At 42.6% G+C, this 27,608-nt stretch overlaps 1 protein-coding gene across 3 annotated transcripts; it reads left to right on the forward strand.

The window, feature by feature from the left end:
- LOC115143945 (zinc finger protein 281-like) lies at positions 1-27,608 on the forward strand. Of its 3 annotated transcripts, XM_065002370.1 has the most exons (8): positions 1-196; positions 12,246-12,344; positions 12,705-13,177; positions 14,550-14,648; positions 14,833-14,950; positions 15,644-15,727; positions 22,646-22,764; positions 23,380-27,608. In XM_065002370.1, exons 3-8 carry the CDS (start codon positions 12,752-12,754, stop codon positions 25,009-25,011), a joined length of 2,478 nt encoding a protein of 825 aa, XP_064858442.1. In that variant the 5' UTR covers positions 1-196; positions 12,246-12,344; positions 12,705-12,751; the 3' UTR covers positions 25,012-27,608. The 3 variants fall into 3 exon arrangements, with proteins under 3 accessions (XP_064858442.1, XP_029540290.1, XP_064858441.1); XM_029684430.2 differs by lacking the exon at positions 12,246-12,344; XM_065002369.1 differs by lacking the exon at positions 12,246-12,344 and having other exon boundaries at positions 1-192.

Raw genomic sequence — 27,608 nt, forward strand, 5'->3', positions numbered from 1 at the left:
ACACTAGCCATATCTAGTCATACTGCAGCAGCTCTCTCCTCTCACGACCCGTCCGCTAGACCCACAATTCCCTGCGCCTGGACAAGATGGAAGAAAGCATCGGCCGCAAGACGACAATGTTTTGTCTATAACACCTCAAAGGAACGAACAAGAGAAGAAAATACCAACATTTCTAGCCAGTCGCGGTCATGTGTAGGTAAATGTTTATTGAAATGTACCTTTTATTTCTGAGTATTTGTTTAAATGTGTGAAGTTATACGCGGTGGAAATGTCAGAGGCAAATCGCTTCAGCATGCGAGAGAGACTCGCAGTCGAGCATCATTGTTTCTCTGTTGCATGGGCCAGAATGTGGGCTTTCAGTCGGCTAGCTCGTTAGCTAGCTGGTAAGCAGAAACTTGGCTCACCCGTACTATTTACAGTATGTGATCTAAAGTTAACGTGCACCGCAAGCCTTGAAGAAGGCTATAATTAGATCTGGGTGTACTGAGTTAGTGTTAACACAATCTCGATAAATAGGGTCGAGCGCCAAAGACTACTATGAAGCGTTTGTTAGTCCGACTTTATTTCACCAACGTCGTCCCAGCCAAGGACAGCCAAGCTTCCTTCATAGACGGGCAAATAAAATGTGCTGCTATTATACCGGTAACTAGCTGGCGTTAAGGTTTTAATAACACACATTTCCTTCGGACAAATGAGGTGCGAGAGGTAACGTTGAATCCCTGGCTAATGTTTTGCCAGCATGAGACTAGCAAGCTACTAGCTCCCTGAGTTTTATACAATGGTTTGATATGGCGAATCAGGGTAACCCATTATTGATTGAGCCGTCGCCTTTTGGCATCTATTGTCATGATGTGAGCCGGTTTGTTGTCATCTGTGTTTCGATAGTATTGTATTTGTGACAGAAGCGTGCTTTGTATCAACAGTTGACCAGGACAGCTAATGCTATTTGTAGCGTGCTAGCTAGCTGCTGGCTATGCATCACAAAAGCCCATCCGCTCACCGTCAAATTATGGTCGGCTAGACTAAACAAAATATTGTGCCTGAGCCATCTGGAATTGTCAGCTGGCCAGCAGTTTTACCCCAACGACGTTAGACAAAATTCAGGCTAAATCCGTGGTAAAATAGTGTGTGCTTTAGTCTAGTGGACCCGTGTAATTTGGTGTACAATTTAGCAGGTAGCGATTTCAGCCGATGGTAGGCTGGACAATAGGAGTCTAAATTCACCCAAGGCTGGAAATGTCAGGTTGTCTGAGCTGGAACACTAGCCCGATCCCATAGCAAATGACCTCCGCAGAGCCTATTAACTGGAGTGACGCTTACAGTTCAATTTAGCCTTAATGGCACCCAAATATGTATCCCTTTATTTTACCACTACAATCTGTTCTTAGGACGAAACGGAAAAATAACAACTCGTGTAGAAAGTTAACATCCCCACCTCAATGGTGCCAAGTGTGCTTATGTCTGCATAAAGAGGAAGCAGGAAACACATGGCAACTTCTGACTTTCTGGTCTAGCATTTGATGACAAAGGAATACACTGCCCAGCCTTACATAATTAGAAAGAGGATATTCTCATGATTAAAGTGGTGTCCAACTTAAAAAAATATACAGTTGCACATTGCGAGATAATTGGCGAAATATAACAGCATGCCTCTCTATAGGTAGACAATGGGGGGAGTTCAGCGTTCCGAGGGCAAAATAAATTTCATGGCTAGCGTTTGATGACAATGGAATACACTGCCCAGCCTTACATAATTCGACAGGGGAGATTCTCATTAAAATGGTGTCAATTTTAAAACTCTAAATACACACATTGTGAGATATTTGGCGAAATAGACAGGCATACCTATATTTCCCTATAGGAAACAATGGGACGACCTCAGAGTTCCATAAGTAAATTTGTTTACATTTTACCTACAAACAACATGAGCAGGTCTCATTGCCAACAATAGCAGGCATTGTGACGTGGAACAATGGGCTGGGAATAGAATGTTTGGAAGGCGAGTTGGTACCACGCTGCTCAATAGAACTAAAATGAGCTGGCAGTGTGAAAAATGCCCTAAAACAAGGTCTGTTTTTTTCGTGATTACTTCAAAACTACGGCAACCAGCTGGGACATATGGTAATATTATGAAACTGGGCTCCACGGCAAATACAATCCTTTTTTTTAATCAGAAAAAAAACCATTGTTAAAAATGTAATGTGTCCAGCCTTCCAATGGTTCTTTATTTGTATACTCACTTTTCCAAGGGCAGCAAATTCATGTTGTTCACATCCCCTGTAATAAAGTTGAAGTAATTGTCACTTAGTGTAATTTGAATGAGAATATACCATTGTAAATTTTACATTGCAGCACGGTTTTTTGTGTGGCTACAATCCAAGCTGTATATGATACAAAATGCAACTTTGTCTTACGCTGGTGAAATGGCACACACTATTCCACATGGGCCTAATGTTATGGGATGTCTAATTGGTAATAGGCGAGCACAAGGTGGTTTTGAGACAGAGGTAACGTTATTTTGTATACACGTCCAACGAAATGCTTATTTGCAGGTTAATTCTCAACCCTGCAACAACAATAAAGAAAATATAAGAATACGAACCAAGTAAATGGCTCAGTACAATATAAACCTTTTAGCATAAGTATAATATAGGAAGGCTCAATTTAAAGTCCAATATTTACATGTGTTTTGGCTATTTGTTTAGATTGTGCTGTTTTTAGCAATCATAATAAGCAGTTGGGCATTTCCATGTAAAAGGACCGATGAGCACCAACGTGAGCTTTCATTTGACACGCTCCTATGAACTTAAGAGTCCGTTTTTGAGAAGTTAAGGCACATTTCCATCCTAAAAAATTAGGACTAAGCAAAGGGTTTCATTTTGGGTAAAAGAGATGGAAAAGGAGTTTTAGAAAACATTTAGCAGAAAAAGTCTTTAAGGTATTAAAAATACATCAAGCCATAATAATGTGGAATTTAAGACCGCTGCCAACTAATATCAACACAGATTTAGTTTTGGAGAAATTGTCCTGCCCTCTGTAAGTTTAAGAAACATTGCCTTGAAATTCTATTGCAAAAAAACACACCTTGGAGATGTTTTCTAATTTCTCTCCCTCGTGAGGGAGTAGTGCTTAATTTGAGCAGGAACAGGATCCGACACCTTTCAGTTTCGGACTGTTTCGTTCTGAAACTCAATTGCCAGGATTCGGTAGGCCTACCGCTTGTGACAAATGTATTTCTCCGTTTGCTTTTATTGTAATTTTTAAATTGCACTATTTTTATTTTATTTAACTAGGCAAGTCAGTTTGAACAAATTCTTATTTACAAAAGGCCTCCTGCAGGGATGGGATTTTAAAAAATATATATCGGACCAAACACTCATGACAAACACACATCATGACAAGAGAGACCTAAGACAACAACAGCACGACAGCAACACATGGCAGCAGCACAAAACATGATACAAATGTTATTTGGCTCAGAAAACAGCACAAAGGGCAAGAAGGTAGAGACAACAATACATCACGCAAAGCAGCTGTCAGTGTCCATGATTGAGTCTTTGAATGAAGAGATTGAGATAAAACTGTTCAGTTTGTTACAGCTTGTTCCAGTCGCTATCTGTAGCAAACTGAAAAGAGAAGTGACGTGTGTGCTTTGGGGACCTTTAACAGAATGTGACTGGCAGAACAAGTGTTGTATGTGGAGGATGAGGGCTGCAGTACATATCTCAGATGGGGTTAGGCCTAAGAGGGTTTTATAAATAAGCATCAACCAGTGGGTCTTGTGATGGCTATACAGAGATGAGCAGTATGGAGTGCAGTGATGTCTCCTATAAGGAGCATTGGTGGCAAATTCTCTTTATGGGGGTGTATTTGTTACCCATACCACTGACAATATCAAAAAATAAGCGTCTTCGACAGAGGGGATCAAGTGGTGTAACGGTCTTAGGCACGGCATCTCAGTGCAAAAGGCGACACTACAGTCCCTGGTTCTAATCCAGGCTTAATCACATCTGGCCGTGATTGGGAGTCCCATAGGGCGGCGACACAATTGGCCAAGTGTCGTCCATGTTTGGACGGAGTAGGCCGTCATTGTAATTAAGAATTTGTTCTTAACTGATTTGCCTGGTTAAATAAAATCAAGCTGATTCTATACAAATGTACAGAGGCCAGGTCATGAAGGCTTTCTTGTGTTAATTCAAGGAGACTCTTATGTAATTATCCTGCCCCCTAAAAACAATGTAACTTGAAAATGTGCCTGATATGATCAAATAACATGTTTTGTCACATACACATATTTAGTGGGTGTTATTGCAGGTGTAGCAAAGTGCTTGTGTTCCTAGCTCCAACAGTGCAGTGGTATCTAACAATGCACACACGTCAAAGTACAAGTATGGAATAAAGAAACATAAATATTAGGACGATCAATGTGAGTGTCATTGACTAAAATACAGTAGAACAGAATACAGGATATACATATGAGATGAGTAAAGCAGTATGCAAACATTATTTAAGTGACCTGTGATTCCATATCTATGTATTTTCTAGGGCAGCAGCCTCAAATGTGCAGGGTTGAGTAACCGGGTGGTAGCCAGCTCACTAGCAATTAATTTGTGTTGGCCTGGGTTTAGCCCATGGCTTGGGTGTAGCTTAAAAGCAGTGGTGGAAAAAGTACCCAATTTTCATACTTGAGTAAACGTAAAGATGCCTTAATAGAAAATAACTGAAGTGAAGGTCACCCAGTAAAATGCAACTTCAGCAAAAGTCTAAATGTATTTGGTTCATACTTAATTAAGTACTAAAAGTAAATGTCATTGTTAAAATGATTAAGTGTCAAAATTAGGGTTGCACATTTTGGGGAATATTTAGAGGTGGACTCTTTCCATGGGAATTAACAGGAATATATGCAAACTAATATTATTAGCATGTAAATGTGCATTAAATATATTTACCATATTATATGGGGACAGAATCATAATCCTTTTACCTTATCAAAAGCAGACATAATTGCAAATGATTAAATCCTTCCTATATATATATATATATATAATTGGTTACGGATTAAACTTTAATTAAACGAGTTGACTTTAAACATGGGATGATTTCACTGAACAACAAAAGAAAGGGTTTATTGAATGATCCCCAATGAGCCATCGCATGTCCCTAAAATGTTTTCAACATGTGTCTGTTAAATGATGGTCTAGAAACTAAAGCTTTGGGTGTCTTCTTCTCGGGCTTCCATGTCTTCTCCCTGGACCTCCTCAATGTCCACCTCTTGAACATCGGACTCTGAGGCCTCATCTTCAGTCACTTGCCGACCTTGTTGAGGATGGCTCATTGTCAGGCTCAAATTCGCCCGGATGGCCACCAATTTTTCAACCCTTGTGTTGGTCAGCCTGTTGCGTGCTTTGGTGTGTGTTCCCAAACAAGGACCAGTTGCGCTCTGAGGCGGCTGATGTTGGTGGGATTTGGAGGATGATGGAGGCAACAGGAAAGACACTCAGATCCACAAAGTCCCTTCCACCAGGTGGCTGATGAGATGTTTGGCACGACTGCCATATTGCATCTCCATCCCAAAGCCCTTGCTTGGAAGTGTACTTCGCCAGACTGCCAAGAACCTTGCCCTCGTTCAGGCCAAGGTGATGAGACACGGTAGTGATGACACCATAGACCTGGTTGATCTCTGCACCAGACAGGATGCTCTTGCCAGCGTACTTGGGGTCCAACATGTACGCTGCGGCGTGTATGAGCTTCAGGCAGAAGTCTTCACGCTTTTTGATGTATTTCAGAACTGCAATTTCCTCTGCTGGGAGAAACAGTGAAGATGGCAGGGCAGTACGGGTATCTTCTCTTACGTCTGCAAGCAGTCTAAACATCAGACAGGATGGCATTGTCTCCCTCAATCTGTGCTATGGCTACTGCTATAGGTTTCAGGCTGCATACTTTTCGCTCCCAAAATACATAATCCAGGAGGATCCTCTTGATGGGGCTGTCCATGTAAGCAGACTGTGATATGGCCATTTCTTGGAGAGACTCCTGCACCTCAAGGAGACTGTCAAACATGACAACACCACCCCAGGGGGTGTTGCTGGGCAGCTTCAATGTGGTGCTCTTATTCTTCTCACGTTGCTTGGTGAGGTAGATTGCTGCTATAACATGGCCCTTCACATACCTAACCATTTCCTTGTCTCTCTTGTAGAGTGTATGCATTGTTTTCAGTGCCATGATTTCCTCAAGAAGCAGATTCAATGCATGAGAAGCACAGCCAATGGGTGTGATGTGAGGGTAGGACTCCTCCACTTTAGACCAAGCAGCCTTCATGTTCGCAGCATTGACTGCCTTCAAATCATCTGCAATGTAGACCGGTTTGTCTGTTGTCCCTTGTCTGTGCTCTTGTAGAATGCTGATGTAGTTTATCTGACAACGTTCCTCCATTGAGCCAAAAAAACTTCTGATTCCAGGAGGTCCATGAGCTGTTGCTATCGATAAGGTGTCTGATTCCACATTTTCACCTTGAGAAGAAGTAGAGGGACTTTTGTCAGAGGTTGCTTGTTGTGAGAGCTGAGGGAACTTTATGTACTTGGCCAGGTGATTCTGCATCTTTGTTGCATTCTTCACATATGACTTGGCACAGTAGTTGCATATGTACACAGCTCTTCCTTCTACATTAGCTGCAATAACATGTCTCTACACAAGTGTGCACGTGGCATTTTCCTGTAAAGATAAGAAAAAAATGAGTAAAAAAACCCTAAGAAAATTCCATGTACAGATAAATAGTTACGGAGTTATATTAAACAACTTCTTTGTAAGATACATGTTTTAAAATGAAACAAAACTCCTCAGTTAACAGGCTCAAGCAAGCTAAAACCTGCATGGTACCAAAAACTAAGTAGCAGAAATTGTTAAGTTAGAATGACTTAAACACTGCTGTAGGCTACTATTTACTAGTTAACAACAAATCATGTATGTCCTATAAAATATTTTTACCCCACCCATTATTGTAATCAAAACTTACCAGAAAGCATGTGGTCCTTGGCTCAGACAGTGTAATAGTGTGGGCTCAATAGCATCTCATTGGTGTGCAAGATCTTGAGAATCAGTTGTACATGTGATGGAAGAATGCATTGTGCATGTAGAGGGTTTCAATTCCATTGAATTAGGGATAGTTTAACCAAAATATGCCATAAGATCTAGAATTGCCTTGTGTAATCTCACAAAAAAGGTTCACTGTTATAAGCTAACTTTTAAAAAAAATGAATTTAAGCAAAATTCTCGGGCTTAACTTCCCATAGAAAATTTGAGGAAGTTTCCTACCCTTTGCAACCCTAGTCAAAATAAAAGTAGAAATACATTTCAAATTCCTTTTATATTAAGAAACCAGACAGCTTTGTATTTACTGTTAGCCAGGGGTAATTCACAAACTAAGCATTTGTGTTAGTGAGTCTGCCAGATCAGAGGCAGTGGGGATGACAAGGGATGTTAAGTGTGTAAATTAGACAATTTTCCTGTTCTGCTAAGCTTTCAAAATGTAACGGGTACTTTTGGGTGTAAGGGAAAATGTATGGAGTAAAAAGTATAACATTTTCCTTCTGAATATAGTCAAATATAAATAGTAAGTACAGATACACAAACTACTTAAGTAGTACTTTCAAGTATTTTTTTTACTTAATACTTCACACTGCTTATATAGACCAACGCGTGGCCATTGCTTTGGTGAGAGAGAGAAGCACGCCTGTATCTCTCACAGAACTAGAATGAGATTAACTTTCTATGTTCTCTTTCTGCTCTGATAGAAGTGGACCTGCAACTCATCTCCAGTGTTACACTTCATCATTTATTTCCATATAGGATCAAATCCATGGAAGGGTGCTGGAGGTACTGCAGCACCCCTGATCAATTGAAATACATTTTCCAAAGTTATAGAATTACTGCTGTCTGTTCAGAAATAAATCTGAATACGACACCAGGTGTAGGCCTAGAATTCAGCAAAAGAGGATCAATAGCTTTTTAAAATTTTAAATAGCCTACCTGTGGATTGTGTGTAGCCAAATCGCAAGGCATGCCTACAGTCGGGAACACGAGGCAAATCTGTCCGAGAACAGTATGCATCCAAAAGGGTCCTTTTGCAATATTTGACATGCAATTGCGGGATAACCTGAATGGACAGCAAATGGATCCTGTTGAAAAGAGAACTAATCTGTCAGTGGCCAACAGCATACCACCCTGCATTCCACTGCTGGTTTGCCTCTGATGCTAAGCAGGGTTGATCCTGGTTGGGAGACCAGATACTGCTGGAAGTGGTGTTGGAGGGCCAGTAGGAGGCACTCTTTCTTCTGGTAAAAAAAACATGTATCCTAATGCCCCAGGGCAGAGTTTGGGGACATTGCCCCGTGTAAGGTGTCGTCTTTTGGATGGGACGTTAAATGGCTGTCCTGGTCACTAAAGATCCCATTGCTCTTATTGTAAGAGTTGGGGTATTAACCCCGGTGTCCTGGCTAAATTCCAGATGTTGCCATCATACCATCATTGCCACCTAATCATCCCCAGCTTCCAATTTGGCTCATTCATCCCCCTCTCCCCTGTAGCTATTCCCCAGGTCATTTCTGTCAACCTACCTGGTCAAATAAGGGTAAAAAAAAATAAACAATCCTATTGAGCGAACAGCATTGTTTTACTTTAGGATAGTTTTTGGCACGAGCGCATCGGCCGTCACCGGTCTGCTCATCAGTCAGTGAAGCTGCAAAGCTTTTTTTAGGACTATAATTTCCTCCTCATTGTACAATGTGTGTTTCCTCACACTTAGGCCTATGCTATTGATGGATTCAAGATGAGGTCTTTTTTTATTGATCTCAAATTTTCAGTTTGTCACAGTGTAGCCTGTCATTTTGATCATTTGTGAGTTATTGTTAGTTTTAGATGACAGGTTTCTGACAGTCTCCAACGTAGAATCGCATGCAATCCATTTATTAAAGGCTAAATAAATTCCGCTCCCCCATGCGCGCAACTTCTACAAGCTCCTCTACTGCTCTATTCAAAAGTGATGATAATTCATGCAAGATTTATTTTATGTGTTTATAATTAAAAAAGTAACACATTCCACTACCTCAGAGCCCCCCAGGTCATCCCCTCTTGGGCTCACTTTTTGTTCCAGCACCTCCCAATTTACAAATTAAGCACTGCAAAGGAGGATAATGAAAGTTCAGAAGTAACAAGTAGACCTATGCATTAGATAGTGTTTTTACTGATATCAGTTTAGTTGATTAATTATTTAGTGATTTAAAGCTGGAAATTCTCTGAAAACAATCTGCAAAAGAATTGGCTGCAATGGGGAAATCCTAGTCACAGTCCACTGTTGGGTTCACAAGTTTGGACAGTACAGTACAGGGTTAGGACAACGGTTGACATCGCCTATAATGATTATGTACTCTAAACTGTGATATACAATGGTATTGGCCAAGTCCCCCAATTGTTGTACAAAACTCCACACAAATGACCATTGTGCTAAAGTGTGAAATCGCATGCTACAACTGGACCAAACATGAAACAAGGTTGTTGAAAGTCAAAGTGCAGGTCTTATATTAATTTCTGGTGGAGATTCATGATGGAACAGGTGTGTCTGTCTCGCGCATATGATGGCACAAAGTGACACTCAACTGATGAGGAACGGGCTGGCTTACCGTAGTGAGTTTGGTTATAAATCATGGGCTGGATAGAAGCAAAATCTACAGTCTTCAGATCTGGATGGTAATCCTCCTCTCTTAATAGGCTTTTGTTTGTTACATCTCGCATAAAGCTGTTATTGAGAGTAGCCTATAGACTCCGGCTTTCATTCTTGTTCTTTTACAAAACGGCAGCTTTAGGACAACTGTACCTTCGTAGACTATTAGAACATTTGGGAAATGGGCTACCGTTCAAAACATTAATTTGTCTTAAACGTGTTTATGATAGGCCTAGTAGGAGGATCGGTTATTGGCCACAGCTGCTTGTTCCATTATTGGTGGAGTCAAGAAGTTAAGCTTTGCCGTAGCTTACTGAAGTAGGGCAGCAGGTAGCCTAGTGGTTAGAACATTGGGCCAGTAACTGAAAGGTTGCTAGATTGAATCCTCGAGCTGACAATGTAAAAATGTGTTCTGCCTCTGAACAAGGCAGTTAACTCACTGTTCCTAGGCTGTCATTGTAAATAAGAATTTGTTCTTAACAGACTTGCCTAGTTAAATAATATAAAATAAAGTAGTTTCTTCAATCTTTGTTGACCCGATGCGATATGTAGCACGGCTAGTAATGGCCTTGATTTCACGCCACTGCTGTGATAACCTTATGTGACATGATTAACGTAGGTCGCTCCCCCTGCACTTTGCACGATAGCAGTGGGCAATTTAGTCTAAATGTGTCCCTCTTTAAATATTTGCCATTTAGTCAGTGGTTAATAACCTAATCATTTTTTAGCCATAGCCGCCAGGCATTTGGAAATGTGGGCTATGCTACATGGAACATTAGCCAATTATATTTGCTTCAAATTGCTAAAACAAGAATCAAGCATTTCACGGTAAAGTCTACACACGTTGTATTCGGCCCTTGTGGCGAATACGATTTCATTTGAGAAGCAGGGTGTTAAAAGGTCTTAAAAGGAACCACAACACACAGGTATTGCTCGATAACCTTAACCCAGCCACTATTTCATAGCCTCACTCCATAGAAATAAGAATTACTCAAGCATCGTGTTCCAGATGATAGGCGAAGCCCAAGTAATTCATGGATGACTGTAAGCACACTGACCACATTCCCCTGGGGCCAGTCTAGCCCTATGGTCAGGGTTAAACCAATACTTGCAGCCGATATCCTCCTCAGTATAACTGTCCTGTTTTGTTAGATTCTTTCTCTCCTGCAAATAGCCGCAGGAGAAAACAACTCATCTAATAAACGTAGCAAAAAAAGAAAACGTTCTCTCACTGTCAACTGTGTTTATTTTCAGCAAATTTAACATGTACATTTTTGTAGAATAATAGTGAAGACATCAGAACTATGAAGTAACACGTACCAACCAAATAAATGTTAAACAAATAGAATGCCAAGAGTGTGCACAGCTGTCAACAAGGCAAAGGGTGGTTACTTGAAGAATTTCAAATATAAAATATATTGATTCAACACTTATTTTTTTTGGTTACTACAAGAGTCTGTGTTATTTCATAGTTTTGATATCTTCACTATTATTCTGCAATGTAGAAAATAGTAAAATAAAGAACAATCCTTGAATGAGTAGATGTGTCCAAACTTGACCGGTACTGTATTATCTCACTCAAGATGTTTCCATAACGTGGATCTATACATAGCCTGGTACAGTTGAAGTTGGAAGTTTACATACACCTTAGCCAAATACATTTAAACTAAGTTTTTCACAATTCCTGACATTTAATCTGAGTAAAGATTCCCTGTCTTAGGTTGGTTAGGATCACCACTTTGTTTTAAGAATGTGAAATGTCAGAATAATAGAGTATTATTAATTTCAGCTTTTATTTCTTAAATCGCCTTCCCAGTGGGTTAGAAGTTTACATACATACACATACACACACACACACAATTAGTATTTGGTAGCATTGCCTTTTAATTGTTTAACTTGGGTCAAATGTTTCAGGTAGCCTTCCACAAGTTTCCCACAATAAGTTGGGTGAATTGTGGCCCATTCCTCCTGACAGCTGGTGTAACTGAGTCGGGTTTGTAGGCCTCCTTGCTCGCACACGCTTTTTCAGTTCTGCCTACAAATTTTCTAAAGGATTAAGGTCAGGGCTTCGTGATGGCCACTCCAATACCTTGGCTTTGTTGTCCTTAAGCCATTTTGCCACAACTTTGGAAGTATGCTTGGGGTCATTGTCCATTTGGAAGACCCATTTGCGACCAAGCTTTAACTTCCTAACTGATGTCTTGAGATGTTGCTTCAATATATCCACATAACTTTCCTCATGATGCCATATATTTTGTGAAGTGCACCAGTCCCTCATGCAGCAAAGCACCCCCACAACATGAAGCTGCCACCCCCGTGCTTCACGGTTGGGATGGTATTCTTCGGCTTGCAAGCCTCTCCCCTTTTACTCCAAACATTTGTCCCCATGTGCAGTTGCAAACCGTAGTCTGGCTTTTTTATGGCAGTTTTGGAGCAGTGGCTTCTTCCTTGCTGAGCGGCCTTTCAGGTTATGTCGATATAGGACTTGTTTTGTTGTGGACTTAGATATATTTGTACCTGTTTCCTCCAGCATCTTCACAAGGTCCTTTGCTGCAATTCTGGGATGGATTTGCACTTTCCCACCAAAGTACGTTCATCTCTAGGAGACAACGCGTCTCCTTCCTGAACGGTATGACTGCTGCGTGGTCCCATGGTGTTTATTCTTACGTACTATTGTTTGTACAGATGAACGTGACCATGTTCATTTTCTGGAATTTTCCAAGCTGTTTAAAGGCACAGTCAACTTAGTGTATGTAAACTTCTGACCCACTGGAATTGTGATGCAGTGAATTACAAGTGAAATAATCTGTCTGTAAACAATTGTTGGAAAAATGACTTGTCATGCACAGTGTAGATGTCCTAACCGACTTGCCAACACTATAGTTTGTTAACAAGTAATTTGTGGTTGAAAAACTAGTTTTAATGGCTCCAACCTAAGTGTATGTAAACTTCTGACTTCATCTGTATCCTTTCTTCCCTTCTCTTTAAGGACACCCCTACCTGGCCCCATCTAGTGCTTCCCCTCCTGCACTTGCCATGAGTATTATCCAAGACAAGCTAGGCAACGAGTTTCTGCAAAGCAACGGGGGTATGGACCCCAACTTCACCCCGGGTATGCTCATGTTTAGCCACCTGCCGCCTGTCACCAGCTTCACCCGCCTGGCTTCGCAGTCAGTCATGGTGGGCAACCAACCCCAGGAGATTATCCTAAAAAAGGAACGTGACTCTCCTCCCCAAGCCGGCAGCTTCCTCCATGGCATGGGCATCAAGCAGGAGCAGATGAGCGAGCTGGACTACCGTGTGCCCCTCTATGGTGGAGGAGGACTGGGTGGCAGCTGTGGCGGAGGAGGTGGCATGCGGAAGGGCAATGAGATGCTGGAGATTCAGTTTGGTGGAGGCCACCACCACAACCATCAGAACATGCTCCTGCATGACCTCAGCAACGGCCGAATTGGAGAGCTGGTGAGAAAGCCAAGTTTGTTGTGGGCGTTGTAGTTTTTGACTGAAAAACTACAATGCCAGTCAATAAATATAGTTTGTTGATTGGTTACGTATGCTTTTTAATATTCTCCACTTTGGTACTCCGAGGGTTTTTTATGTATCAAAAAGGAGTTTAGGTGGTGGGTGTGGCAATGAGAAATTCAGCCGCGCTGACCGTGCCAACAACATTTTAGAGGCGCCCATCTTGGTGCTCTATTTATTTATGTATATTTGTTACATTACAGCCTTTTTTCACCTCATTCTACACACAATACCCCATAATGACAAAGCAAAGATGTTTTTTTTGAAATGTTAGCAAATTTAAAGAATAAACTGCCATGTTACATTTACACAAGTATTCAGACCCTTTGGTATGTGACTCGAAATTGAGCTCAGGTACGTCCTGTTTCCAATTATCATCCTTGAGATGTTTCTACAACTTTATTGGAGTCCACCTGTGGTAAATTCAGTTGATAGGACATGATTTGGAAAGGCACACAACTGTCTACATAAGGTCCCACAGTTGACAGTGCATGTCAGAGCAAAAACCAAGCCATGAGGTCGAAGGTATTGTCCGTAGAGCTCCAAGACAGGATTGTGTCGAAGGCACAGATCTGGGGAAGAGTACCAAAACATTTCTGCCACATTGAAGTTCTTCAACAACACAGCTTCCATTCTTAAATGGAAAAAGTTTGGAACCACCAAGACTCCTCCTAGAGCTGGAACCCTGGCCAAACTGCGCAATCGGGGGAGAAGGGCCTTGGTCAGGGAGGTGACCAAGAAACCGACAGAGCTCCAGAGTTCCTCTGTGGAGATGGGAGAACCTTCCAGAAGGGCAACCATCTCTGCAGCCTCACGTCTGGAGGAAACCTTGCACCATCGCCATCATCCCTATTGTGAAGCAATGGTGGTGGCAGCATCATACTTTGGTGGTGTTTTTCAGCGACAGGGACTGGGAGACTAGTCAGGATTAAGGGAAAGATGAACAGAGGTGTTGCCAGAGAATTGAATGTTCATTTCTCAACCATAAGCTGGATCAAATGTCGTTTTTGAGAATTTGGCAGTACGTCCAATCGGCCTCACATCCGCTGACCATGTGTAACCACGCTAGCTCAGGACCTCTACTTCCGGGCTGCTTCGCTTATGGGATCGTTTGAGACCAGACAGCTGATGAAAAAGGGAGTATTTCTGTCTATAATAAAGCGCTTTTCTGGGCAAAAACATTTATTTGTATTTATTTTTTACAGCCCACCCATGTCAGATAAATCCCTGATTCCCTCTAAAGACCGATAGCTCCCTTTGAGAATATTCACACTGTGTATGTTATCTGTCTACATGGCCACCTTGTCCTCAGGTGTCTGGAAGACCAGTGAAAGGGACAAAAGAGTCGTTGGGAAGAAGACGGAAGAGCGACGGGGAAGGTAAAGCCAGAAGAAAACGTGGAGAACACAAGGTAGAACCCAACACATCTCTAACGTTCATTCATTTTCATTTGAGTCAAAGCTACCAGAATGTCGCACAACAGTTCACTTTTGCGGTCGTCATGTCAACCCCCTCACACAACACGTTTTTTATACTTTGACATAGCAGCACAATTGCGTTATTCTGACCTTTCATTCCGTCGCTCACCTGCACAGATGTTGGACGGCGAAGGGGGTGGCCTTTCTCCCAACTCCAAACCACACATCTGCGAGCACTGCAGCGCCGCCTTTCGCAGCTCCTACCACCTCCGCAGACACGTACTCATTCACACAGGTGAGAGGCTTTCATTGATTTTTGCATGAGAATTCTTTGTTCATTTGGTGCATTTGTTTTTGCTTGACTGTGGCACCTGGTGGGTGAAGTGTGTACTTTGTAGATCAATCTATTGGTCCTAAACTGAAATCCTCACTCACCCAAGGCACCAGGTGAACTAAAATGAATGCACCCAATATCACTGATTTGAGTAGCATGGATGTGATCATTTGTGTGATGCAATGAATATTTTCTAAATGCTGAGGTAATGTAAATGACTCACATTTCTTGCAGGAGGTCCGACCCATTGACGCAAAGGGAAATCCTGTTATTTTTTGTCTTTTAAAGTGAATGTTCAGCCAAATTACAAATGTATATAGAAATGTCCTTACCTTGAAAGTGATCTATGGACAAGGAGAGACTGCAATTCACACTGTAGTTTTAGTAAACAGGACACCAAACCGTGGATTGCTGTTTTTGTCCTATGATTGCTTTCAAGGTAAGGAAACAAATCTAAATGTGTAATTTGGGGGAACCATCCCTTTAGGATTTCACTCTTTAACTTAACATTGTCTTCTTCTGCGGTGTTACTCCAAATGATCCAATGTAATCAACTGACACTCCCCACCCTTCTTGAGTAAAGCCAACCTCTGCTTTCCCCCACTGATAGTCAATTAATGTGGAGAGTGGGTGATTGTATTTCTGATCGCACAGGTGAGAGGCCTTTCCGGTGCAGTCAGTGTAACATGAGCTTTATCCAGAAGTATCTGCTGCAGCGGCATGAGAAGATCCACAGCGGTGAGTTTTGCCCTTAACCAATGACAGTCAAATCTGTGGTCAATTCCATTTATATTCAAGAACTAATCTCAAATTCAGAAGATCCACAGCGGTGAGTTTTGCCCTTAACCAATGACAGTCAAATCTGTGGTCAATTCCATTTATATTCAAGAACTAATCTCAAATTCAGAAGATCCACAGCGGTGAGTTTTGCCCTTAACCAATGACAGTCAAATCTGTGGTCAATTCCATTTATATTCAAGAACTAATCTCAAATTCAGAAGATCCACAGCGGTGAGTTTTGCCCTTAACCAATGACAGTCAAATCTGTGGTCAATTCCATTTATATTCAAGAACTAATCTCAAATTCAGAAGATCCACAGCGGTGAGTTTTGCCCTTAACCAATGACAGTCAAATCTGTGGTCAACTCCATTTAAATTCAAGAACTAATCTCAAATTGAGGCAAAATTGGAATTTCAGTTTACTTCCCAAATTGAAATGAATTTTTTTTAAACGTTTCAGCTGAGCATTTCATGCTTTTTGAGGTCGTTTAAATAAAAAATTATCATGGGTTTTATATTTTTGGTTTAGATTTTTTTTAAACATGAAATGCACTTTGCATTGTGGATTGAATGCTGTAACAATACAGAATGAAGCAATTCATATAAGTCCCATGATGGTAGTGACTGCCCCATTGTTGCTTATCACTTACAGTGCCAGTCAAAAGTTTGGACACCTACTCGTTCAAGAGTTGTTCTTTATTTTTACTATTTTCTACATTGTAGAATAATAGTGCAGACATCAAAACTATGAAATAACACGCATGGAAAACATCAAGCGCTATGATGAAACTGTTCTCTCATGAGGACCGCCACAGGAAAGGAAGACCCAGAGTTACCTCTGCTACAGAGGATAAGTTCATTAGAATTACCAGCCTCAGAAATTGCAGCCCAAATAAGTGCTTCAGAGTTCAAGTAACAGACACATCTCAACATCAACTGTTCAGAGGAGACTGCGTGAATCAGGCCTTCATGGTCAAATTGCTGCAAAGAAACCACTACTAAAGGACACCAATAATAAGAGACTTGCTTTGGACAAGAAAACACGAGCAATGGATATTAGACCGGTGGAAATCTGTCCTTTGGTCTGATGACTTCAAATGTGAGATCTTTGGTTCCAACCACCCTGTCTTCACCCTGTCTTTATGAGACGCAGAGTAGGTGAATGGATGGTCTCCACATATGTGGTTCCCTCCGTGAAGCATGGGGGAGGTGATGTGATTTTCTGGTGACATGGTCAGTGATTTATTTAGAATTCAAGGCACACTTAACCAGCATGGTTAGCACAGCATTCTGCAGCGATACGCCATCCCATCTGGTTTGGGCTTAGTGGGACTAGCATTTGTTTTTTAACATGACAATGACCCAACACACCTCCAGGCTGTGTAAGGGCTATTTGACCAAGAAGGAGCGTGATGGAATGCTGCGTCAGATGACCTGGCCTCCACAATCACCCGACCTCAACCCAATTGAGATGGTTCGGGATGAGTTGGACCACAGAGTGAATGAAAAGCAACCAACAAGTGCTCAGCATATGTGGGAACTCCTTCAAAAGTGAAAAGCATTCCAGGTGAAGCTGGTTGAGATAATGCCAGAGTGCAAAGGGTGTCTACTTTGAAGAATCTCAAATATATCAAATGTATTTAACATTTTCTTTGGTTACTACATGATTTCATATGTGTTATTTCATAGTTAAGATGACTTCTATTATTCTACAATGTAGACAATAGTAAAAAATAAAGACACCCTTGAATGAGTAGGTGTCAACTTTAGACTGGTACCCTATTAACCATGAATTTATTCATTATTAATTTACTTCAAAATATTTCAGTTTCATATTACATTTTGTTTTAGTTGATGACTTTATTTAATTCCAGAACATCTCATCTCTATAGAGCTGCTGTCTGACAATCCCAATTTTAGTAGTTCTTGAAAGTAAATCATACTTTTTTGACTGAATACAAATACAAACTATCAATCTTAGATCAGGGATCGGTGACCCTGTTACTGGAGAGCCGCAGATACGGCAGGATTATATCCCAACTAGGCACCACACTGAGCTACTTAGCTAATTGAACAGTTCAGTGATTGCCTAATTTAACACACTTGGTTTTCCAGGTCTGATAAATCAAAAACATGATTTGGATAATGTATTTTCATGTAGAGAACTCGTGAAGCAACTGCTCTGTATCCCTCTCGTGCATTCTTATCTCTTTTATGAAGCCAGCGTAAAAGACACGCAGGACGGACAAGTATGCTCGCAATGGATTATGGTCATTGTAGTGAATTCCCACATTTCCTTCAACTATGTAGAATATTGATTGGCCTGTTTGAAACTACTTAGTGTGTATGGAGGTAGGCAATAAATAGGCTATAGTGGCGAAATAATTACAATTTAGCCTTAACACGAGTGATAGCTGTGCAGATGATGATGATGATGTGCAAGTAGATACTGGGGTGCAAAATAATAACAAATAAATAACAATATGGGGAAGAGGTAGTTGGGTGTGCTATTTACAGATTTCGCTGTGTACAGGTACAGTGATCAGTAAGCTGCTCTGACAGCTGATGCTTGAAGTTAGTGAGGAAGATATGGGTCTCCACCTGAAGTGATTTTTGCAATTCGTTCCAGTCATTGGCAGCAGAGAACTGTAAGGAAAGGCGGCCAAAGGAGGTGTTGGCTTTGGGGATGACCAGTGAAATATACCTGCTGGAGCGTGTGCTACGGGAGGGGGTTGCTATGGTAACCAGTGAGCTGAGATAAGGAGGGGCTTTACCTAGAAAATACTTAAAGGTGACCTGGAGCCAGTGGGTTTGGCGACGAATATGTAGCGTGGGCCAGCCAACGAGAGCATATTGGGCTTTGGTGATAAAACGGATGGCACTGTGATAGACTGCATCCAGTTTGTTGAGTAGAGTGTTGGAGGCCATTTTGTAAATGACATCGCCGGAGTCGAGGATCGGTAGGATGGTCAGTTTTACGAGGGTATGTTTGGCAGCATGAGTGAAGGATGCTGTGTTGCGAAATAGGAAGCAGATTCTAGACTTAAATTTGGATTGGAGATGCTTAATGTGAGTCTGGAAGGAGAGTTTTTAGTCTAACCAGACAGCTAGGTATTTGTAGTTGTCCACATATTCTAAGTCAGAACCGTCCAGATTAGTGGGTGCGGACAGCAATCGGTTGAAGAGCATGATTTTTAGTTTTACTAGCCTTTAAGAGCAGTTGGAGGCCACGGAAGAAGTGTTGTATGGCGTTGAAGCTCGTTTGTGCCCAAGGAAGGGCCCGATGTATACAGAATGTTGTAGTCTGCGTAGAGGTGGATCAAAGAATCTCCCACCGCAAGAGCGACGTCATTGATATATACAGAGAAAAGAGTCGGCCCGAGAATTGAACCGTGTGGCACCCCCATAGAGACTGCCAAAGGTCCGGACAACAGGCCCACCGATTTGACACACTGAACTCTGTCTGAGAAGTAGTTGGTGAACCAGGCGAGGCAATCATTTGAGAAGGAAAGTCTGTTGAGTCTACCGATATGAATGTGATGATTGACAGTCAAGCCTTGGCCAGGTCGATGAATACGGCTGCACAGTAATGCCTCTTATCGATGGCGGTTATGGTATCTTTAGGACCTTGAGCGTGGCTGAGGTGCACCCATGACCAGTTCGAAACCAAATTGCATAGCGGAGAATGTACGGTGGGATTCGAAATGCTCGATAATCTGTTTGTTAACTTGGCCTTCGAAGACTTTAGAAAGGCAGGGTAGGATGAATATAGTTCATTCTAGACCATTTGGGTCTAGAGTGTCTCCCCCTTTGAAGAGGGGGATGACCGCGGCAGCTTTCCGGTCTTTGGGAATCTCAGACGAAACGAAAGAGAGGTTGAACAGGCTAATAGTAGGGGTTGCAACAATTTCGGCGGATCATTTTAGAAAGAGCGAGTCCAGATTGTCTAGCCCAGCGAATTTGTAGTGGTCCAGATTTCGCATTTCTTTTAGAACCTCTGCTATCTGGATTTGGATGAAGGAGAAGCGGGGGGGATTGGGCAAGTTGCTGCAGAGGGTGCAGAGCTGTTGGTAGGGGTAGCCAGATGGAAAGCATGGCCAGCTGTAGAAAAATGTTTATTGAAATTCTCGATTATTGTAGTTTTATCGGTGGTGACAGTATTCCCTAGCTTCAATGCAGTGGGCAGCTGGGAGGAGGTGCTCTTATTCTCCATGGACTTTAGTGTCCCAAAACTTTTTGGAATTAGTGCTATGGGATGCAAATTTCTGTTTGGAAAAGCTAGCCTTAGGAATGCTGACTGACTGTGTATATTGTTTCCTGACTTACATATCGCGGGGGCTATTTGATGCTATTACAGTACACCATGGGATGTTTTTGTGCTGGTCAAGGGCAGTCAAGTCTGGCATGAACCAAGGGCTATATCTGTTCTTAGTTCTAAAAAAAATTGAACGGGGCATGCTTATTTAAGATGGTGAGGAAAGCACTTTTAAAGAACAACCAGGCATCCTCTACTGATGGAGTGAGGTCAATATCCTTCCAGGATACCCGGCCTGGTCGATTTAGAAAGGCCTGCTTGCTGAAGTGTTTTAGGGAGCGTTTGGCAGTGATGGCTTAAATGTTAAATGTTAATGGGGTGGTCGCAGGCAGTGATCGCTGAGATCCTGGTTGAAGACAGCAAGTTGGTCCGGATGGTATCTATGAGGGTGCCCATGTTTATGGATTTAGGGTTGTATAATTTGTGAGATTGAGGGCATCTAGTTTAGATTGTCAGACGCCTGGGGTGCTAAGCATATCCCAGTTTCGGTCACCTAACAACAGTACGGACTCTAAGGTCTAAGGTCACAGTGGCGGTGTTTTGCAGTTGTTTTTGAAAGTGGTAGGAATATCTGTTCCAGAGCTCGTAATAGATTACAGCAAGAAAATGGTTAGGCTTGACCAACTGAGGAGCTATTACAATGTTGGACGGACAGGTAGAAAATGGTTAGGCTTGACCAACTGAGGAGCTATTACAATGTTGGACGGACAGGTAGAAAATGGTTAGGCTTGACCAACTGAGGAGCTATTACAATGTTGAACGGACAGGTAGAAAATGGTTAGGCTTGACCAACTGAGGAGCTATTACAATGTTGGACGGACAGGTAGAAAATGGTTAGGCTTGACCAACTGAGGAGCTATTACAATGTTGGACGGACAGGTAGAAAATGGTGGAGGTATGTGTTTTGGGGGATGCTCAACATTGCCATCATGAATACATACATTGTGTGGGGGGACCCGCAATGGCCCCTTCCCAGAAACAGCAGGCACTGGTCCCTGAAGGCATTCAAAATGCAGCTTGTGCATTCAATTTATGATTTACAGTGCATACGGGAAGTATTCAGACCCCTGAACTTTTTCCACATTTTGTTACGTTACAGCCTTATACTAAAATCTATTCAATATTTGAATTGATTAAATATCTACACAATACCCCATAATGACAAAGCAAAAACAGTTTTTTTTTTTTTTTTGCTAATGTATTAAATGAACATACCTTATTTACATAAGTATTCATACCCTTTGCTATGAGACTTGAAATTGAGCTCACGTGCATCCACACAAGGTCTCACAGTTGACAGTGCATGTCGGCGCGAAAACCAAGCCATGAGGTCGAGGGAATTGTCCTTAGGGCTCAGAGACAGGATTGTGTTGATGCACAGATCTGGGAAGGGTACCAAAACAATTCTGCAGGATTGAAGGTACCCAACAACCGGGGCCTTCATTCTTAAATTGAAGACGTTTGGACGCACCAAGATTCTTCCTTGAGCTGTCTGTCCGGCTGAACTGCGCAATCAGGGGAGAATGGCCTTGGTCAGGGAGGTGACCAAGAAATAGAAGGTAACTCTAGCCACTCTCCAGAGTACCTGTGGAGATGGTTGTCCTTCTGGAATTTTCTCCCATCTCTGCAGCACTCCACCAATCAGGCCTTTATGGCGGAGTGGCCAGATGGCAGTAACTCTTTAGTAAAAGGCACATGACAGCCCGCTTGTAGTTTGCCAAAAGGCACTTAGACTTTCAGACCATGAGAAACAAGATTTTCTGTTCTGAATAAACCAAGATTGAACTCTCTGTTCTCAATGCCAAGCTTCACGTCTGGAGAAAACATGGCACCATCCCTACGGTAAAGCATGGTGGTGGAAGCATCATGCTGTGGGGATGTTTTTCAGGGACTGGGAGACAAGTCAGGATTGAGGCAAAGATGAACGGCGCAAAGTACAGAGATCCTTGACGTAAACCTGCTCAGGACCTCAGACTTGGGAGACGGTTCACCTTCCAACAGGACAACAACCCTTAGCACACAGCCAAGACAACGCAGGAGTGTCTTCAGGACAAGTCTCTGAATGTCCTTGAGTGACAGCCAGAGCCCAGACTTGAACCCCGATCGAACATCTCTGGAGAGACCTGAAAGTAGCTGTGCAGAGACGCTCCCCATCCATCATGACAGAGCTTGAGAAGGTCTGCAGAGAAGAATGGGATAAACTCTCCAAATACAGGTGTGCCAAGCGTGTAGTGTCATACCCAAGTAGCCTTGAGGCTGTAATCTCAGCCAAAGGTGATTCAACAAAGTACTGAGTAAAGGGTCTGAATACTTACGTAAATCTGGTATTTCCATTTTTTTTTTATATACATTTACAAAAGAAATGAACCTGTTTTTGCTTTGTCATTATGGGTATTGTGTGTAGATTGATGAGTTTTTTAAAATTGTATATATAATCCATTTTAGTATAATTGAAAACGTCAGGCAATTGTTTCTAAAAAATGAAAATTTATCTAGATCGGTTAATCGCTCGGGACTAGCTTTGAGTGAGTAAATTTGGTTCCAACTGTGTCGGTTGTCAGGAGAGAAGCCCTTCAGCTGTGACCAGTGTAACATGTGCTTCATCCAGAAGTACCACATGGAGCGGCACAAGAGGACCCACAGCGGAGAGAAGCCATACAGGTGTGACACCTGCCAACAGGTCAGTTAGTCACACGGGTAGCTAGGATTTACCTTCAAATCAGAAACAGATATTTGATTGACAAAATACCTGTGTTCAAATACTATTTAGGGTATTTCAATACTTTTAAAATGTCTCTGAAAATAAAGTATTTAGAAAAATGGCATAGATTTCAAGTAGTTGAATATTGGCATGTATTTAAAAAATACTCATGTCAATACTCCATGCATTAAAACCCAGGTCTGTTTTGTCCTAAGCTTATTTCAGATAATGTCTTTGGAAATAAGTATTTGAAAATGGTTTCAGCCATTTATAGGAATTTGAATGTACAAATACGAAAATAACCATGTATTTGAAACCAGGTCGGATTGACAATATGCCAATTCTTGATGTCACACTGAAGTTTGTCTCAATCTAGCCTATTTGTTTGCTCAAAATATAATGGATAATCCAGTGTTGGATGCTTGCAACGTGCTCTGTTATCACAGCCGTTTGGAACAGTAACGCTTGTTCGAGAGCACTTTGTGTGCATCTAACACTGGACAAATACATCTTGTTGTCGTTGATCCATCTGCTCAATCGGGTGACTAGAACATATTTTAAAATACTCTGCATCTCCCCCTGTTCACCCTGTAGTTTTTCTCGAGGACAGACCGGTTACTAAAGCACAAGCGGACCTGTGGAGAAGCCTTAAAGAAGGGCCTAGACCCCAGCATGCTGCTGCTGGTTGATGCAGACATTGGCCACGGCAGCTACTCACTCACTCAGGGAAATGCTACCGCCACCTCTGGACGCAGGAGGGGCAAGTCCAAAAACGCAGGCGAAGGCATCGAGCGCAAGCGGAAGAAGACTGTGGCCGCCACCGTGTCGTCGGGAAGCCTGCAGGACTACGGCACGGAGTGCTCCGACCTCGCGCCCATCATGCAGGGCCGCACACCCAAGCTAGTCTTCAAGAAGAACAATAGGTCCCTCAATTCCGTGGAGGACGGGGAGCAGAAGCTGCTGTCTCAGAAGCAGGGCTCCATGGAGCTGGCGGTGGGCTCAGGGCTCGAGGCCTTGGGCCTCCTCCAGGGCTCCTCCGGTGGGGGCGCCAAGCAGGTCCAGTCAGCCACCAAGCAGGCCCAGTCAGCCACCAGCAACAACTACGACGGCGCCATGCAGTTTGTGAAGAAGCGTCGCTACCTCCAACATATGGCCAACAACGACTATGGGGCACCCTCCCTCCACATGGGCCAGCCCCAGTCCAGCAGTGTGATTCAGGGCTCGCTGGGCCACCAAAACGAGCCCGCCATGGCCATGCTGGACGCCTTGCCCCTGGACCTCAAGCACCATGACAAGTCATGCATCCCGGACGAGGTGCTCCAGAGCTTGCTGGACCACTACAGCCACAAGTCAGACAACACGCACCACCACCATAGTGACGTAACCTTTGACCTCACCGACAGCAGCGGCTCGCACCACGTGGACCTGCAGCCGGCCGCACCTGTCACCCCAGAGTTGGATGACGACTCACCCAACGGCGGCGACAAGCAGGTGGTAATGAGCGAGTACTCCAAATTCCTACTGCAGGCCCTAGAGCGCACCAGCCACAGTGGGCCCTTCCCCACTCTGGGTCCCAGCAGGCCCTTCCCTTTGCTCCCTAGCAGCTCCAGCCCCACAGGGCTCTTCTTCCCTGACAAGCATGTCTACACTTCATCCCCGCTGGAATGTGGCTACCCACCATCCATCTCCTTGCCGTTGCCCAGCTCCACAGTCTCCTCTTCTTCGTTGTCATCCTCTAAGTCCCACTACGGCATACTGGTAGGCTCCCCGTCCCAGCCGGCCTTCCACCTCAATGGCCTGGAGGCGGCTAACCACCAGCAGCTCACCCCGTCTCAGGAGCTTACTGAGCAGCTGGAGAAGCAGCACCACTCCCATGGGTTCCAGCTCACACCCCAGGAGCTGACTGCCGCCGGCGGGGCCACCAAGGAGCAGGGGGCCAAAGGAAACAGGAGCAACGGCTCCGGCAACTACGCCGACCTGGATACACCCAAGGAAGTGGACCTGCGGGCTACCTACCAGATCGAGAACTTTGCCCAGGCCTTCGGCTCCCAGTTCAAGTCGGGCCGCCATACCCCGCTGGGTTACAGCATTGACCTCCGGCCTGAGGTCGACCACCGAATACGGGCTACTGTGTCAGAATTCTCAGGGTTTACCAGTTTGTTAGCTGATGTCAGCGAGCCAGTTAGTACAGGATCGAAAACCGCAACAAGCCAAAGTTTCAGGTAAGGGTTTAAAATAGGTGAACCTAGTTGTGGGTTTTGTTTTTCTTTGTGTTCCTATACCCTTCATTTTCTTCTTGTAGCGAGATGTTTTTTAAATGAAACACTGCCATTAAATGTTGATAACCAGAACTCTACCAGGGAAGGTCTTTTAAGGCCTCAAATGCAATTTTTAGATATTTGTTTGTATCTGTGTTTAGTCTTTATTTTGTTAGTGTAGTTGCTATGATATGAACTAAACCTACAGTTGTATGTAATTTTAAAACAAAAGAATAGGGGGTAGCTATGAACTTAATTATTTCTTTCACCTGTAACCCCTTTTTTAACAATCATACATCTGTAAAGTATTAATGAATGATGAGAATTACAATAATAATAATTAAGCTTGTGTCAGGGAAAAGCCCAGAATTCAAATGGCAAAAAAAAGTTCTATACTGTCTGTTACAAGAATTGTGTTACTCAGGAATTAAGGCAAAATTGTGTAATAAGAATAACTTTGTATTATGAGATGCAACTGGCACACTTTTCACAGGTGTACTTTGAGACTACAAAGCTTTGTTACTATTTATCCCAGGAAGAGGGCGGAACAAAAAGACTGCAACAACTTCACTGGATCTTCCTGTTGACTTTTCCTCATCCAACCCTTTCCGCTACTTGTTATGGTACTTCTATGTCAATGTGAAAACAACCGCTCACATTTCCTCCATAAAGGGCCACATGTAAAAGACATGGGAACATGGATATTTATACACTCAAGAACTCATGGTGTACATACCCCAGCCTCAACAGAAATATCTGTTTAGCCATGCACCTCTTTGGAATTCCCTCCCCCTTCAGTGGCCCATGACAAGGAAACACACTGGCCCCATTAGTGACATTTCAACAATTATATTGTCACACATTTTTACCGCTTTGTCCTCCACTCCTGGCTGTTACCCTTTTTTTTGGCAATGGAAATCAATGGAAAACAAAATCGTAATTGAAAATGAAAAACAACCCGACTCAATTAAGGATGTGCAAAACCAAGTGATTTTTATTGGATAAAATTGAACAGGGGTGGGTGGAATAGAGGGTGTTCTGTAGTTAGACTGGGGTTGAACGGGTATGACCATGGCCAGTTAGATGTATAGTTGCTTTAGTTTTTTGACTGTTTGGTCAGGTGGAGGGGTTGTTAGAATTGTATGTTACCCATTATTATGAGAGATGCAGACATTATGCTGGAACTCCCCCCACTGATGTACTAAGACTACTGGATGCAAAAATCAAACTATTTTTCCTTTATTTATTCTTAAAGATATTCTCCGGTACTTGAGTATACTTTTTAGCCAGGATTTTTCAAAGTAATGCCCACAAGCCAAAGGTGGTCCATGAAAATAGCGTACTGTGTCACCACATCATTGCTTGCTCTATTGTGTGTGTGCGTCTTGCTAGCTGTCACTCAAATGGCGAAGGGCTGAAGCTCATTTGCTAAAACTCTAATTTCTAGGGGCGGGGGGGGGGGCTGTCCAACGTGGGGGTAGATGTAAGCAAAATGGCGGCTCACAGCTTCCAGAAAAGTCTCAAACTAGGGATTTCATGGCCAATTGAGGACACAGTAATTCTGCTCATATATATTATGCATGTATGAACTACACAATGACACATCCAGCTCAAAGTTGGAGGTAAAAAAGATACTTGCTACTCGCCAAAGTGCCCTATCATGTCTTTAACCTAGCAAGTGTTTATTTTTACAGCATGTTTTGAAAGTGCAATTATTCACTGCACCTCAATCTGTCTTCACCCTACGAAATCAGGCCTGATACTGAAAAATAACCTTGGTGATAGAGGCTCAACTTCACGTTATAAATCCCCCCCCAAATGCAGTCCTTCAAACATTGCGAGAATAAACAATGGCCTTTGTCTTCTTTGGCTCAAGCCACTTCTATCCTGGCAGCCAGGGTTGATCTTTTCCTACATCTGCTCAGATCTCAGGAAACGAAAGATTGGCTGGCCGGCCACTTCACTCCAAAACACACACTATGCGTTTAAAGAGAGAGCGAGAGGCTGAGAGAAACAAATGATAGGATTTACCTAAATATACCTCATCACTGAAGCTACAGAAAGCAGGAACACGTGTTTTATGTATGTAGTGAAAATACTTGTAGTATAGGTTCAACATATTGTATAATCATGTAACACTGCTTGTGTTTACAATTATAGAAGAGCAATTGACTCGTTGAAATGCAAAATGTATTATCTTTTTTTGTCTGTAAAGCATTCACGCCAAGCAGTGTTGCATTCTAGGTGCCTCATAGAAACGTTCTCTTATGTTATATCCTTTTATTGTTGTTACTTGTCCTAAATGTTTTCATATCTCTAGAAGGATATTGTTTACAAAAATGTACAAAAACACTAAAAGTTTGTTCATTTGGTTTCTTCCCATATGCATGATCTGATTTTGTATGGCCCTTTTTTTCTGATCGACCGCAACACCTAATGTTGTAGCTGATGCTTCCCCATCCCTGTCCTTTTAGTTCCAGACCATTGTGATCTGATTTACAGGGCTGTACATGTTACTGCATTTAGAAACTGATTAGAGAAGCCAATAAACATTTTTTACCAAAA

This window comes from Oncorhynchus nerka, linkage group LG16, assembly GCF_034236695.1.
Source record: "Oncorhynchus nerka isolate Pitt River linkage group LG16, Oner_Uvic_2.0, whole genome shotgun sequence".
NCBI lineage: Eukaryota > Metazoa > Chordata > Actinopteri > Salmoniformes > Salmonidae > Oncorhynchus > Oncorhynchus nerka.

Excerpts from the sequence above, each read along its gene's own strand:
- LOC115143945 (XM_065002370.1), top strand. The coding sequence starts at position 12,752 with ATGAGTATTATCCAAGACAAGCTAGGCAACGAGTTTCTGCAAAGCAAC. Across the intron at positions 14,951-15,643 it reads ACACGTACTCATTCACACAG|GTGAGAGGCCTTTCCGGTGC; the intron begins GTGAGAGGCTTT and ends CTGATCGCACAG. Across the intron at positions 22,765-23,379 it reads GGTGTGACACCTGCCAACAG|TTTTTCTCGAGGACAGACCG; the intron begins GTCAGTTAGTCA and ends TTCACCCTGTAG.